At 43.3% G+C, this 15,718-nt stretch overlaps 1 protein-coding gene across 3 annotated transcripts in view; it reads right to left on the bottom strand.

The window, feature by feature from the left end:
* gas7a (growth arrest-specific 7a) overlaps positions 1-15,718 on the bottom strand; it is a 47,068-nt gene that overhangs the window by 19,730 nt on the left and 11,620 nt on the right. The window contains exons 4-6 of one of the 3 annotated variants that reach the window (XM_030735858.1): positions 12,631-12,713; positions 10,024-10,086; positions 1,816-1,905 (exon numbers count right to left, since the gene is read on the bottom strand). In XM_030735858.1, the coding sequence (XP_030591718.1) occupies positions 1,816-1,905; positions 10,024-10,086; positions 12,631-12,713 (236 nt within the window). Of the gene's footprint in view, positions 1-1,815; positions 1,906-10,023; positions 10,628-11,165; positions 11,266-12,630; positions 12,714-15,718 lie in introns of those variants that run through there. The other 2 variants (XM_030735861.1, XM_030735859.1) reach the window with 2 other exon arrangements.

Below are 15,718 nucleotides of genomic sequence, written 5' to 3'. Positions count from 1 at the left end.
TAGGCCCTGAGCTGTTTGAGTAGAGCAGCAATATAGTCAAATAAAGGATTAGTTTAAGATGAAATTAATCTCCAGCTCCCGCTTCCTTCTCCCGTCACTTGTGAACAAGACCCCGAGATACTTGAACTTCTCCAACCTGGGGCAGCAACTTGTCCCTGAGCTGGAGTGGGCACTCCACCCTTTTCCGGCTGAGGACCACGGCCTCAGACTTAGAGGTGCTGATTCTCCTGCCAGCCGCTTCACACTCGGCTGCGAACCGTTCCACTGGATTGGGGCTACGTCTGCAGTGATGCGGACACTGCACCACTCTGTCGTGGTGAAGAGGGAGCTGAGCGTGAAAACGAAGCTGTCGATTTACCGGTCAGTCTACGTCCCTACCCTCACCTGTGGTCACGGGGTAGTGACCGAATGAATGAGACGGTGAATGAGCTTCCTCTGAACGGTGGCCCTTAGAGATAGGGTGAGGAGTGCAGCCATTCGAGAGGGGCTCATCGTAGGCTCCTCCACAGTGAGAGGAGTCAGTTGAGGTGGCTCGGGCATCTGACTAGGATGCCTCCTGGGCACCTCTTGGGAGAGGTGTTCCAGGCATGTCCTACCGGGAGGAGGCCCCAGGGCAGACCCAGGACATTCTGGGGAGATTATATCTCTCGGCTGGCTTGGGAACGCCTTGGGGTCTCCCCAGATGAGCTGGTGGAGGTGGCTGGGGAGAGAGAGGTCTGGGCTTCTCTGCTTAGGCTGCTGCCCCCACAACCTGGCCCCGGATAAGTGGAAGAAAATGGATGGATAGATAATCTCCATTATTCAAAAAAAAAACCACCTCCAAAAACAGGTTCTCAAATGTGGCAGCTCACTAGTTTTCTGGGTCTTACATTGTTGAGAATTATTAGGAATTCGGTGTCTTAATTAAATATCAGATTTCTTCCTGTTTTATATTTAAGAATGTCTAATGATCAACTATTATTCTCTGATTTGACAAACGCTGAAAGTTGTGACTGGTTTTTCTTAATTACTATTTCTTTATTTCTTTATTACTTCTTTATTTGCGTGTTCTGTTTTTAGCCATTTTCTGGTCCAAACGCTCCTTCAATACCCAAAAATCAAACACTGAGTGTGTGGTTACAGACCGCATCACCGGCTTTAAACCAACCATTTCAAAGACAAATTCATTGCCATAATTTTCATTGTGCCACGATCTCCAATTGCTGTTTTCCTCAGTCTGACTGCGGAATAAAACTTCATGCTGATGCTCCCCGATGGGCAGAGAAAAATGCCGTCATATGGCAGGAAGAAGATGCCAAAGATGGACCAAATTTCAGCCAAGAGAACGTTGAGATGATCCATCCACAACATGAGGTTAGTCATTAATATGTCACTGTGTGGTCTGGATTACTCGCTATGAAAATGTTCTTATCTTAAGCTGAATGTCCACACTGAAGTCAACCGGGCAGTGATTCATTTTCTAAAGCATTCAAATATTTGGTGTCCTGGATCAAAGATGAAAACCTCATCTGATGGTATAAAAGATGGACACAGCCACTGTTTGTGGACACAGTGTCCAACTTCACCCCTGAAGGTTTGAAACGGGACATGACGAGTGAGGGGTGGATCTGACAGTGAAACCACATGCTCATTGTGTTACGACTTGTAAGTGAACATCTTCATCTCTGACTCTTAGAATAACCATAATTTACAGAATGGGCTTCAAAACAGCTGGTGCACATCACAAAGGTTTCTGATGCTGTCACAGGAAATGCAAAAATAAAGGCCAGGAGCAAGTCGGGACTCTTACTGTCCCTGTGCATTTCAGGAACTCACCCAGAAGTAATCGCAGTAACTCCATTCATTGGGCTTGAGGAGCTGCTGCTCCGGACCTTCTCCAGGCAGAGGAAAAGTCACACAGTTTATCTGAAGAAAGAAAGGAGAGGAGGCAGAAAGGTGAGGAGTAATGACCCAGCTGAAACAGAGCTGCAGTGCTGCGGGAAGGAAACGAAATGTGGAAGCAAGCAAGGTTAGAGTTTTATCTGGATCGTGTACGTGGCAGTAAAAAGGTCAGGCATGAGTAAACATGTGGCGATGAGGAAGGTGACCCACGGGGCTTCAGGGAGGCGAGGGAGAGAGAAACACAGAAACCTTTTCTACTGGATCCGTCAACTTGAACAAATTAACTTTATACACTTGACAATATGTAGTGTTAGAGATAAACACACCCAGCACTCAGCCTGAATACAGACTCCATGGTCCACAGCGTCTTCAATTACTCTCCGAGCTGCAATTATGTAATGTTCACCATCTGTGAGTCCTCCCTCCTGGCACTGCAAGATACCCTCTGTGCCATGCCAACCGCTGCTGCATACTGCACGGGCATCCAGACAGGCTGCTTCATCCACAAACGCACAAAAACACACACTGACTCACAGTGTTTACAGCACGAGTTCACCCCTGTACTGCTGTCATGCAGGCTGGAGAGAAACAACATCTACCAGCTGCTTCTTTCTTTTTACTCCAGCATTTCTAATAAAGAGGCAGGAGAGGGTTCGTTTGAAGCTTATAAGCAACATGATATCAGTCATGTGCATCCACGTTTACCATTCCCGCTGTGAGTAAATGCTTCAGGATTAAAGCGCAATGCTGCTGAATTGTCTTTGGATAAGAGTTTGGTGCACAGCCAATAAAAGTGAAAGCTTCAAAGCCATGTAAGACTTATATACAACATACTTTATGTAGTACCTATCTAAACAAAATTGAAAGCACCAAGCAGTATGATCAAAAACAAAGAGCTACTTTTGCCATGAATGCGTGGGTGGAGCTCAAGCCTGATTTGCTAACAGCCCCGTTGAAACCTGTAAACATGTTTCTCACACACTGCTGTTGAAGTGGTTTAGCTTTCACACTTAAACCTGCATTTTCAGGTATTCTGTACTCTTTTTAGTGCCGATGTTTTAATTGTTTGAATGTAAGTTAACCTATGGTTGCCTCTAAAAAGTACCAAAAAAGTACAAAAAAATGGCCAATCACAAGTTGTTAGCGAATTAGCATACCCTGGATAATTGTCCTTTATCAAAGTTAGCGTGACCAAAATTTACAACATGGACTAGCAGATTGCCACAGTTGCCTGCAGTTTGTTAGGAAAATGGAGACTTCTCTGCAAATGCTTGTCAACCACTAGCCAAACAGTGGCAGAAATGGCGAAGGTTCACCTTCAAAGTAAAAGCCAACATATTTCGAAATGCACAACTTTTCCTTTGAAGGCAAACAGTCTCCACTTGTTGCACTTTTCACAGCTTCATTACCGCTCAGAGAGTAGCTGGTAAGTTGGGAAATATGTATTTTTCCCAACAGCCAGTGGTTGCTGGTGGTGTCACTGACCTGTCTCTATGGCTGTGTGACTGGGGCCTCATTCATTTGATCCAACATTGTCACCACGACTGTGTCCCAATTTGGGTGCTGCTGCATTTTAAGACCAGTTACTGTACGTCACAGCCAGGCAAAGAAGGCTGTCCCAATTCAGAGGTGCCTCCAAATGTGGCCCACAAATATGGCCTTGTTTTCCCTGGATTTTAAGGACCGGTCGGTGTATCCTTCCTGGGTCTAGCCTATCCCATGATTCATTGTGGGGTGTATCATATTACCGTTTCTGTGACATACAATAAACTTTTCAGATATTTTCAGGTGAGAATTGCAGAAGTTCTCTGATGTTTTCGGAGACATCCGTTCCAGCTGGTCTAACAGCCAGCTTGCCTCACCAGCTGTCAGCTGACAGGGTCAATATACCCGGAGAGAACACCTGATTCCCGGCACATAGGCACAGAAGCTCACTGAGGTAAGGGTGGGAATAGCTAGACCTTCTCATTTAACAGCCCCTCACTTCCAGCCTTCCCGGTCTTCATAGGCTGTGACCTATGTAGACCAAGAAGGCCACAGCCTTAGAAGGATGCAGCCTCTGAATTTGGACACACCCCATGACTGTCACATCCAAAATTGCAGATAAGCTAACGTCATGAGGCCATTGTCATGCAACTGCAAAACCTTAATGGTTAAAATGATTTCTGTAGAAAAGACTTGGGCAAATCAGCAGTGAAAAGGATGTTACCTCCTTCCTCTCTCAATAATATTATCTAACATTAGCATATAAATGTAGCCTGCTAATTGCTAGCAGCAGCATAATGACCAATAATGCAGACTCCAATGCAAATAAAAACTGACTTACAAGCTTGCCTACTAGCATGAATGAATTGCTAAGGGGGTTGTGAGTTTTAAATTTCCATGGAACAACTGAATATGAAAAAAGGTTTACAGGATTATTATGGGATTATTTTCTGTCTTAAACTAGTGGGCAAAATAGTTTTTGCCCTTGCGTGGCGAGCTTGATGTGCTTTTACTGCCAAGAACATGCAATTAACTACCAGGTGTCGGGCCAGTGAAGCATGTGTTGTGTTGTGAGATTAACTGCAAAAGACCTCTATTGCCATCAAAATATTCTATTTGGAATTGCTTCAAAATATAAACAGAAAGAATGTCAATGAAGCAGTAGCTCATCTGGCTCACAATCCATCACAATTTACAGATTATTGTCTGTAAAATGAGAAATGTAACCCTGACCTTAACCAGAGTTTGGATTAAGATCCATTAGTTCATAATTATATGCAAGTTTCACTAAAATCTGACCAATAATATAGGCCAGATGAGCTAACAATGGGTTCCAGAGCAACCTCCATCCGGTAAAGCAACCATATCGAAAGCCTAGAGAGAACAAAAGATGAATATAGCTTCTGGGTCTGAAAAGTAAAACCAGTATGGTAGTGCCTTAAACCTGCAGTTACCTCAGTAAACACATCTGATACTGTACACAGTATGAACTTCATTTTGTAAATTATGATCCCCGTTAAAGTCAACCTGCTATGTGGTATACCATAGAATCTCAGTCAGATCTGCCTCTCTCAGGGCATCATGAGAGGGGCAGATGATAGCACAATATCAATATTAGTTTAGAGTCTATATTTATTTACACTAGCTGTTATAAATTGTAATATTCACCCCTTTTGGCTTTGTTTTTGTGCTCCATCATCTCCCAATTGAAAACTGTGGCTCTTTAGAAACATTTCTTTAAGTATGATCAGTAGCTAGGCTTTAACGATTTCTGCTCGCTGTTTTCTGCAGTGTAGCTGAGGCCAAGAGTGAACCAAAACAGTAAAGTGTTAGCGACTGAACAACTTAACGCACTGAATATGAAAATAAATGTCTGTTAATCATATAAATCTCTGTTGTCAAGGGAGATGACACCTGGTTTTTAATGGTAAAATTATATTATTGTGATCTACCACTTGTTTGTACCTGAGATGCAGATTATTTGCAGACTATTTTCTGGTTTTTACAAAGTCTCTAGCACAAGCCCTGTTGTAGATTTATGTTGCAAACATCTTCATGTGTGTTTTGGCAGATATTGTCATAGATGGTTCAATAGAAAAGGCCAAAAAGCAGTCTATCAGGTGTAGTTACCTTATTTTTTTTAGACAATCAGAGTTTCTGTCAGAGAAATGTTCTTTTTTCTTAAGGTACATTTTTGCATAAAAGCTTGTGTTGCATTTAAACATGACCAACCCCAACATGAATAGGTAGTGGACACTCGACAAATGACTTCTTCACTCTCCTCTCACAACATCATAACAGCTTCCAAAAAAAAACACAACCTAAAACAGATGAGCAATGCTCTTTCCCTCACTGTTACATAATCCCTAAAATCCAAAGGAAATGCTAATCTGGCAAACTGCCAGTGACACTCACGGACGTGACAGCAAACTAATAAACAACACTAAGTCGCAGTAGCACATTGTAATGTAAAGGAGCAGCGGTGTGATTTAGTCTGTGTGCCGACCAGTCACTTTGTTCATTTTCTGCCTCAGAGATCATACTGATTGTCATGGGCACCAGATTTTCCATTACACTGGCTCCACATTTATCATGACTGTTGTTTATCTGCCTCTCACATCCAGCACAAAATGAAACCATTCATCTAAAGGAAGCCTGTCTGGCTAACTTACTTCTCCCTGATGGCTGCTTAGTGAGGCACTCTGGGGCCAGGAATAAAATATTAATATAGATTACCTTTATGCCACAGCATGTGATAAATCCCACTGAGGCCAGTCATGGGCAGGGGGTGTTTGAAGTCCAGCCGTGGGACTTGACTCTTTGAATCTAGCACAAAACAAAGCTGCCCAGCTGTATATGAGTGCAGATTTGCTGAGTGAACTGGGACATTTGGTCCTCACTCAGCATTCATAGGCATCCAGGCTACAGGCAATGCTTATTTCATTACATATTTTTGTGTTTATTTATTTTGCTGACGAGAGTGGGGGGGGGGGGGGGGGACTCCAGTCAAAGAACAAATGGTCCGTGAGAGACATAAACCTGGCAGATGAACAAACAACTGAAACGCTGCCTTGTGAATGTTCATTTTGGAGCAGCATGTAGCACTCTGCTGCGAGACTCCCACCTTCACAGCCATCAGCAGGTTCACCTCGCTATAAAAAAAACTACTTCTGATTGTCTGTTAATGCTGTTTTCAAGCTTCTTGGCTTACTTACTTCTCATATTTTTAGCTTATGCTATTCCCTTGTTTCGGAATAGACGTGTCCTAGAAAACTAGTTGTGATTTTACTCATAGACGCTTTTATTTTAATGCGTCAGAAAACATGAATCACTCTCTCACCAACTAAGATTTCAGTGCAGGTAAACCTGGGAGCAACCAGGGATGCTCTTAGTTTACTAGTCAATAACACGGGAGACAAAAATAAGACTTATCGACTAATCTATAATTAAGTAAACACTCAGGAAAATAATTCAAACAGAGCACGATCTAATTGATGAAGTTATTCATTTAGATATATCTGAAATCCTTAATCAGGTTGTTTATTATTTGAATCATCTTTTAAAGGTAGCTGAAATATGATGCCATGTCTCACTTTGCACACACATAGTTACACACAGGTTAGGCAGAATTCACACAGATGCGTTTCAGGCTTTAACCCTCTCACTTCCCATTCGCTTTGAATGGGGTGACGTCACACATTGCTGAACTGGATTATGGCTCCGTTGTTTCACGTTGTTCGCACTGCTTTCCTCGGAGGCTACTGTCCATACACTGTGCAGAAATAACCAGACCACATGGGGACTGTTCTGCAACGTAAAGACCAACAGAGGATGTTACCACAATGCTCCTCAAACCAATTGTTTTTTACCCATCGGTCGAGTGGTTATATGCCAATTTACTTTGACACAGCTGACAGATCAATATGGTCCAAAACCTCCTCGGCTCACACAGCAGTTTCCATCTTGCTTATCTGCAAGTTGTCGTCAGGAGTAGTGCTGCAGGCTCCACTAAGTAACTGCAATGAAATCTGAAAAATTTACTTATCCAAAAGTATTTCTGTTGCATTGTTCAGCAATATCAGGAATATTTTAATACCCAGTCCACTAGTCGCACACATTCCTAGAAGCGGCATATTAAGCACTAACATTGGGCGGTGAATGGTTTCATTAGCTAGATAGCTAACACACTGCTAATTTAATGATAGCTCTTCTAAACCTTGTATGGTAAATCCTCTTTTTCAATGATGCCTTGGAGTTATGCTTTATTTTAACATATTAAAAATGAATATGTACTGTAACAAAATGCAGATACTGTTGAATTTATTGAGGTTTTGAAGACAAGTAACCACTAACCATGTGACATTAACTTGTCCACCATTTTGGATTTTTGACAATCATGGTGACAATGCAGTGCCAAGTAAATAAGAGCCCAGTCACACAGGCCTAGAAACCAGTCTGCAATCATTTGGTAACCACCAGTCATGTGGGGGGAAAGGTGTGTTTCTAACCGGTTGTGAGTAGCTGCTGGAGGTTGATGGCAGTTGCTGGGAAAGTGATTACTAAAGTCCTGGGCACACAGGTTGCTTTGGTTGCTAACATATTACTGCAGTTGTGGTCTGAATAGAAGTGACGGACTTGTCTAAAAACAGTGTGCAGCTACTCTCCGAGCTGTAGTGAAATTGTGACACAAAAAGTCAGTGGAGAAAGTTTGTTTTACTATTGCTGGGCTAGCAGTTAACGAGTATTTGCAGAAAAACATGAAACACTACAGGCAACCATGGCACCCTGCTAGCAACCAATCACGAGGAGGTTTTTGATGCAGCGCCTTCTTTGCAACTGATTTCATCCAGCGACAGCCAGGAAACGTCTAAGAACCACCGCCAACCAGTCGGGGAATACATGCTTTTTCCTAGCAACAACAAGTGGTTGTACCACATCCGATATGTCGGATAGCTCTTGAGCAACATGTGCATGATGTCGCACGAGAAACCCTAATATGACCCTAGTGATACCTAGCTAGCTATTATACGGCAGATCATATGTTAATTAGCTTGACTTCACTAACTAAACTTTGCTCGTATTTACTTTTTCATATTTGCTTATAAATTTCTAACAGCTTTTTAATGCTTCCTCTTTTTAATGATTACTTGGAAAAAAAATGTGAACCTTTTTTTTTATAGCTATTCTTCATGTTTGTTTGGACCCGGATCACCTTTTCTTCACAGAACAATCCCAACCTCCTCTTCGAGTCCTCTGCAACAAAGCCAGCTGATGCTCTAGTGAGCACGTGCAGCACAGCAACAAGTCAAACCATGAATGTTTCATTAAAAACTCGAGGTGCCAAGAATCATTAAATTAGATCCGATCGGTCAGATGCGGTGAAGGTGAAAACAAGGTTGCACAGCGGCTGCTTCTCGTGTGTGATGCCTCGGCGCCCTGCGAGGGTCCATTTTGCCAACAGTCATGGATGTGAGCGTCTCCATGACAACTGTGGAGGGGTTGTGTAATGTGAGGTGCACCACGGCAAACAAAACGACACCTCTGAGGGTCGACGTCACTGATTTGGTTGTTATCACCTGTATTTTTTTTCCCCCCAGCTGCTGCAGAGGTATTTAACATGCATGACTGTCTTTTTTTCCCAAGCATCCAGACTTCCCAGAAATCATTGTTTTTATATTGAGGAAGACAAAAAAAACGTTTTCCATGAGAACTGAGTGGAAGAAGCCAAAGAACAACAATAGAGCTATGAACTGTGAGTCTTTGAAAAGGAAAAAAAAAACCTGGAGGAACAAATAATCTTCAAAACGGTGTCTTCACTGAATAGCCCCCCTCCCCACTTTCTCCTATGGCGGTGTTTTCCATTTCAACACCCATTAATCAGTGCTATTGCCTTTGTCACCATGGAAACTGGACTTGCTGCATGTCTCTCAGGTCTGGTGGGGTTTTTCACAATAGCCAGACTGACGGCTCCTGTGGCTGCAGCAGGTCAGCGAGCCCACCGAGTGCAAAATGAGCCCCTCGCAAGACACAAAACCCATCTCTGTCTGCCTTCTCCATCAACGCCGCACGATCGCCCCACCACCCCCTCACCACACCATCATTATGGACTGAGAGATTACATAACTGCAACTACTGTCTGGGCATCTTCACACAAAGCTACTGTATACTTCACGGAAAAATGAACGCACCCTGCTGAAGAGCTTAGTTTCTACTCCCAGTGTGACCTGCAGAGGATGATAACAGCTGGAGGAGACAAACACGCACCTTATCTGACATATTCAAAAAAACCCAACAGCATTCTGCAGGCTCCTCACTTATCAGTCATTAAAAAAAACATTTGAGTGTCTTCAAAGAGTGATTTAATCTTTGACAGGCATAAAATCAATATTATAGATTGAGGCCGCTCAAGTCAATGAGACAGATATGAGTCCAAGACTCCAGGACAGCTTCTTCATTCAGATGAATGATATCCAATATCGCAGGGAACCCCCTCATACTACTCCACAAAAACACATAATGCATTATGATTTGAGTTTAACATCAACAAACGGTCGAAAGGAGATGAGAAACTAGAGATTTGAACTTATGAGGAGCTTCACAGAGGATGCAGAGACAGAGGCAGGAAGAAGAAGAAGGATCAAGTTTCTGAATACTCACAGTGATCTTGGTCTCCTTGACCTCCTTGATCTGCCGCTTGGCGGGCGAAATGGAGCCGGGGGGCTGCGGGGCGAGACAGGAGGGATCGTCAAAACTCTCCTCAGTGTCAAAGCTGGCTTCCATCATCATCCCTCTCACCTCCTCCTGCTTCTCTATTCTGGGAAAGCCTCACTCTCTCTTCTCTCCTTTCTCTTTCCCTGCGCGCACCGAGGCTGCCTTCAGTCTCGCAAGCCGCGGAGTGAGTGGAGAGGAGTTGTGTTGCAGGAGGGGGAGGGAGGGAGGTTTGTGTAGCTGTGGTGGGAAGGTAGTGTGAGAGGTGAGGGGGGAAGGTGGGGGGCTGTAAGGGGAATTGGTGGCGGCTGTGGGAGCGTGACGAAGTCTAGCCTCCAGTTAAGCTGCTGTCACACTAGTTTTAAGGTTGCACCCCCACCACCACCTCACCTCCACACCTCCTTTCCCCTTTCACCTCACCCTTCTCACCCAGTGATGTCCACGCAGAAGGAGAGACAAAGATGAGGAAACACCACTGAGACAGTTCAGGGATGGAAACACTGGACGATGTGAAGAGGAGAAAAACACAAGGAGAGAAAAAAGAGAGCGATGAGGAGGTAGATGGGGGGGGGGGGGGGTGTTATTTACAGGATCCTTGCTCCACCTCCCTCCCCAGAGACCCAGATAGTGAGGGAGGAGGGAGCAGCAGAGGCGTAGGTGGCAGTGATGGGGGTTGGCTTGATGGAAATGGCTGAATGATGATATTTAAGAGACAAATTACAACTGGGAGGAGGTGGGAGGAGAGAGGGCAGGAGGGAAAACAGGCAGCCAATGAGAAACAGCGTCTGTGTGTGAGAAGTAATGTGTGTGTGTGTTTGGGAATGAGATGCATGCACATTTCAGGGTTAAAGGAGTGTTCAGATTCAGCTGTGTGTAAACAGTGTGTTTACACTGGCAGCTACATCGTTATCGTCTCCCTCACGTGACAGCATTTCACCCGAGGCATCAAACGCAAAGCTGCGCGTGGAGCGGAGCAGCTTCCTCGCCGCACGTGATCGCTGCAGCACTCACACCTTCACACAACACCCACCTGGTCCAACAACACCACCATCAAAGCCTGAACGAGAGGAGCACAACAAACACGTTCTCACCTTGGCCGTGCAAAACATGGCGGCTGGCAGCTCTCACGGCAACAACCACAGTCCAGATTTCGCAGGATCCGTGGGCCTGGCACTCCCAGAGCTCCCGGAGCTCCCAGTTCTCCCAGTGTGGGCTTTGATTTATTTTTATTTTTTTGGCTGGCCTCCGTCCTGACAAATTCTGACATATGGAGTTCAAGTCTTAGCCGCCCATATGACCCAACTGGCCATCCATCTATACTCTCCTGTGTGATCATGACACAGTATGCCCTCATCTGACTCGTAATTAGTCACGTGGGTTGGCATGTAACTGAAGTTGGCCCGGGTTCATCAGAGCTGCGGGAGCGGCCCTGCTTCCAGTGGACAGAGAGTGTCAGCTTCCTCTGACGTGGCATCTTCTTACAGCTGAATACAGTGCACAAGAGTTTTAGCAGCAAATCTGGGCAATGCCTCATTGAATGAAAGTATATCCAATATCCAGTCCTGAGAAATATCTGAGTAATTAATGACAATGAGGATTTGTTACCAAAGGGTAAGACAACGAGCCAACAAAACCCCTACATTTTCCTGCATTATGAGTCATTGTTTCACAGGTAAAACGCATGCATGCTCTGCTTTTTTTCTGCGCATTTAAAAGCAATCTCTCTGTCATCCTACAATAGTTAGTATACAGTAATTCATTAACTTTGGGGAACCTGCAGTGATTCAAAACTGCATGCAGGTTCTAAATATTTACCATGAAGGTTTTTCCATTTTTATCTGCTTGAACAGACGTCTGTTTCTTGCCGAATGTGAACAAAAATAGCTGTCAGCTACTCTTACAAAATATATTTTTTAAGAGCTTAATTCCAAGCACTCTGCGACCAAGGTTATGCTCACAGACTGCTTTGTTATTATCCTAAAGAGATTTCATGCAATTTTAAGCAGAGAAAAGCTGCAGTTTGTCCTCTCTGAGAAACCTGCAAATCGAATCTGTCCTCCCAAACAGATGAGCTCAGAGGTTTAAAATAATAAAGACCATGGATTTTAGTTTTAGTTTGTGATTATTTAGTTTGATCAACCAGACAACCAACAAACCAATCAGCAGTGACTGCTTTGAAAGGCACAGAAGGAAGATCTCTTCCTGAAGGCAGGGCTGCCAGATGTGCTCACATTTTGGAGACTTGCTGAGCCAAAGATGAGCGAATTACCCCTTTGAGTTTGTGATCAGTAATGACAGGTAACCCTGACCGTAACGATGTTTGGGAAAAAATTGGAATTAAGCAAACTCTGAGGTAATGAGATAATTACCCGGAATATTTTTACTGGGTGAGAAAGTGGAGCTACAGGAGAAACCCTGCCACAGAAGTAGGAGAACAACGTGAAACCCAACGTGGAAGGGCCTTGCCGTGAGGAAACAACAATTAGACCATGAAACTCTATAATCTAGTAGCTGATAATCGAGACTGAACATCGTTGTGTGGCTCTTTTGGCTTACCTGCTTGTGCATCGGTTTCCTCAGAGAAACATTCATGGCCTCTGCGGGCTGACCTTTCTTTGTGCTGCTGTGGCATCCGTTGGCTGAAGAAAAACAGATAATTAAAAAGTGAACAAATGGATGAGTTAGGTCCCAATATGCAGAATTTAAACTCACAAAAAAAATTAGTTACAAGAAAAAACACTTCTTCAGCTTATAACGGCTTAAATGTATTAATATCAAGCTGAATAAACAAATAAAAAGTGCATTTCCTGCTAAAATTTCAGTATGATTGTCTGAAGTTGTTGCAGGTTGCTTGTGGAAGCTGCCTGAATGCAGGAGAGTGTATGAGGCTAACATTCACTTATCAGTGCTTGACTATTTAAACTGCAACCGTGTTTCTATCCTTTAACCTAAATGGTTAGTAGGGATTTATATTGAGACAGGAGGAGATACAAATCCCTGGGAAAGTTGCATCAGGAAGGGTATTCCCTTTTCCCCCATACTGCCCCCTTGTGGAGTAAGCGAAACAAAGCAGTCTTAGTGAGATTTGTTTGCAACTGGCCACACCCACAAAGACTCGTTAGCTAGTCACAATGAAAGCCAATGCATGATATCTGGATGGGTCAAGCAGATGAACCAAGTTTGGTGGTAGGAAAATCTTCAGGATGGAAATGGGCGGGGCTTCTACCAATCATCCACTAACTCCATAGATTCTATTCAGTTCAGTTCAATTCAAAAGACACTACAATAATTACCCAACAGTCAAACAAACCCTATGAGCAAGCACTTGGTGACAGCAGGAAGGAAAAACTCCCTTTTAAGTACTGGAAAAACTGGCTGGCAAATTTTCATGTGGAAAACTACTGTAAACTTCCATAATAAAGTCCTGAAAACCCAGAAATAAGCCACATTCATAAAACATTCACTTTGTAGAGGCTACCTCCAGTTAAACTCTAGAAACAACCCTAAATGTTCCTTTCTTAAAACCAGCATTAAAATATTAAAACAGTATCTAAGATCTATGAAAAGGTTTGGCTTTAAACATTTTTAATACAACAGCTTGTGATAAACTCGAGTTAAAGATGTTTAAAAACTAGATTCCAGATTTAAAAGTTTCTTTCTCTATGCTGATGACATTCAGCTATATTGCTCTTTCAAAGCCTCTGAGTTTTATAAATTGTCCAGTTTAAGTAATTGCCTGACAGAAATCAAGCAATGGTTAAACGACAACTTCTTCCAGTTCAATACTGATAAAACCGAAACACTGATGATTGCTCCTGACCCCGTGATCACGGAAATTAGGCGACATATCAGCTTCTTAGGCCCTTCTGTGCAATCAAGCCTCAGAAATTTAGGTGTCATTTTTGACAGTTCAATGTCCCTCGAGCATCACTCCAAACAGCTGGTTCGGAATTGTTTTTATCATTTAAGGAATATCTCAAAACTCAGATTACTGGTGTCAAAGGCTGAGCTTGAGATGATTATTCATGCTTTTATCTCTTCCCGTCTGGATTACTGTAATGGTCTTTTTACTTGTTTTAACAAATCAGCTTTGGATCGCCTTCAAACTGTGCAAAATGCTGCAGCAAGACTTTTAACTGGCACCAATAGAAGATCTCACATCACTCCAGTTTTGGCCTCTCTTCATTGGTTGCCAGTAAATCTTAGATTTCATTTAAAAATTTTAGTTTTAACGTTTAGGGCCTTACATGGTCAAGCCCCCCAGTATATCTCTGACCTGTTGAAACCATATTGTTCATCCCGAGCTCTTAGATCATCAGGTCAAAGGTTACTGTTGGTCCCTCGCACTCATTTTAAAACTCATGGGGATCGGGCTTTTGGGGCTGTGGCACCAAGGTTGTGGAATTCTCTTCCACTGTCTTTACGCTGTTCAGACTCCATTGACTCTTTTAAAAAGCAGCTGAAGACATTTTTATACAGACAAGCTTTTAATTAACATGTTATATTGTATTCTATTGTTTTTATATTGTTGTACTTTTATTTTTGTTTTTTGTTGTGAAGCACTTTGTGATTTTTATCTGTGATAAGTGCTATATAAATAAATTTTATTTGCTTACTTACTTACTTTTACTTAACGGATCGTTTGTTTCTCTTTATTTATTTGGGACTAGCCTCATGATTATACTTTAATTACCATTTAACTCAGCTTCTGTTAAAACTGCAGCAGGTCAGGTCATAGGAGGATACACTGAGTATTTTCACCACTACAGTCTTCTCATCTCACATTGGTACAGTGTGGTCTTCTCCTCAAACTCACACATGAAAGCATATTGAGATATTTTGTATGCCGGCCCCTCGGGGTTCACAGCTCTGTAGTGTGTCCCTGATTTCATCCTGCAGGCCCATAATGGTTCCTCGTCCCTTTGTGATTCGTGAGCTGTCGGCTCGTAGCATATCAGATCGGCCCATCTCCAGCTCAAGGTAAACACGTCAGCCTGGTGAAGTGTGACCCCCGAGGCTACGCGTCACAGCCAGGGATGCTGATCAGATCAGGGCCCCTCCAGGACAACAGGGCCGCTCAAGAAATAGAGTTGACGGTCACTTTACTCAAAGGGGCTCTAAAAAAATCCACAACCCTTGTTGACCATTGGTCAGTGACCATAAAACTGAATATTGGCAGGTTTCTGATCACAAAAGCGAGCAGAGATCCATCAGGAGCCTGTGAGGCCTGATGTGAAGAAGACGGCTTCAGGGTGAAAATGGGACTCTTTCTAAAAACACAGCAGGTTCACTAACTGGTTTAAAAACAAGAATACACAGAGGGCTGATTACAGAGGAGACACAGTGGGAACAGAAGCAGGAAGTAAAACCAAAACAACACACGTACGAAGACCAACCTGTAAAGGAAAGCAGGATCAAGCATGGAATCATGAAGACTGATGCTAAACAGAACCAGGAACCACAACACTAGCTGTCAAAATGTGGGGTGGGTCCCAGAAGGCATGGAGGCAAACCTGTCTCAGCACCAGCACTGCATCAGTGGAAAAGAGGCAGGCCTATGCCATATGTCTTCAGAACATCCATAACTGTGTTATGCAACTTAGACTAAAAAAATGATGCTAGGCTCAGGGGTGAACTGGTTTTC

The sequence above is a fragment of the Archocentrus centrarchus genome, chromosome 8 (assembly GCF_007364275.1).
Source record: "Archocentrus centrarchus isolate MPI-CPG fArcCen1 chromosome 8, fArcCen1, whole genome shotgun sequence".
Classification (NCBI taxonomy): Eukaryota; Metazoa; Chordata; class Actinopteri; order Cichliformes; family Cichlidae; genus Archocentrus; species Archocentrus centrarchus.
This window is presented reverse-complemented; position numbering and strand designations above follow the sequence as displayed.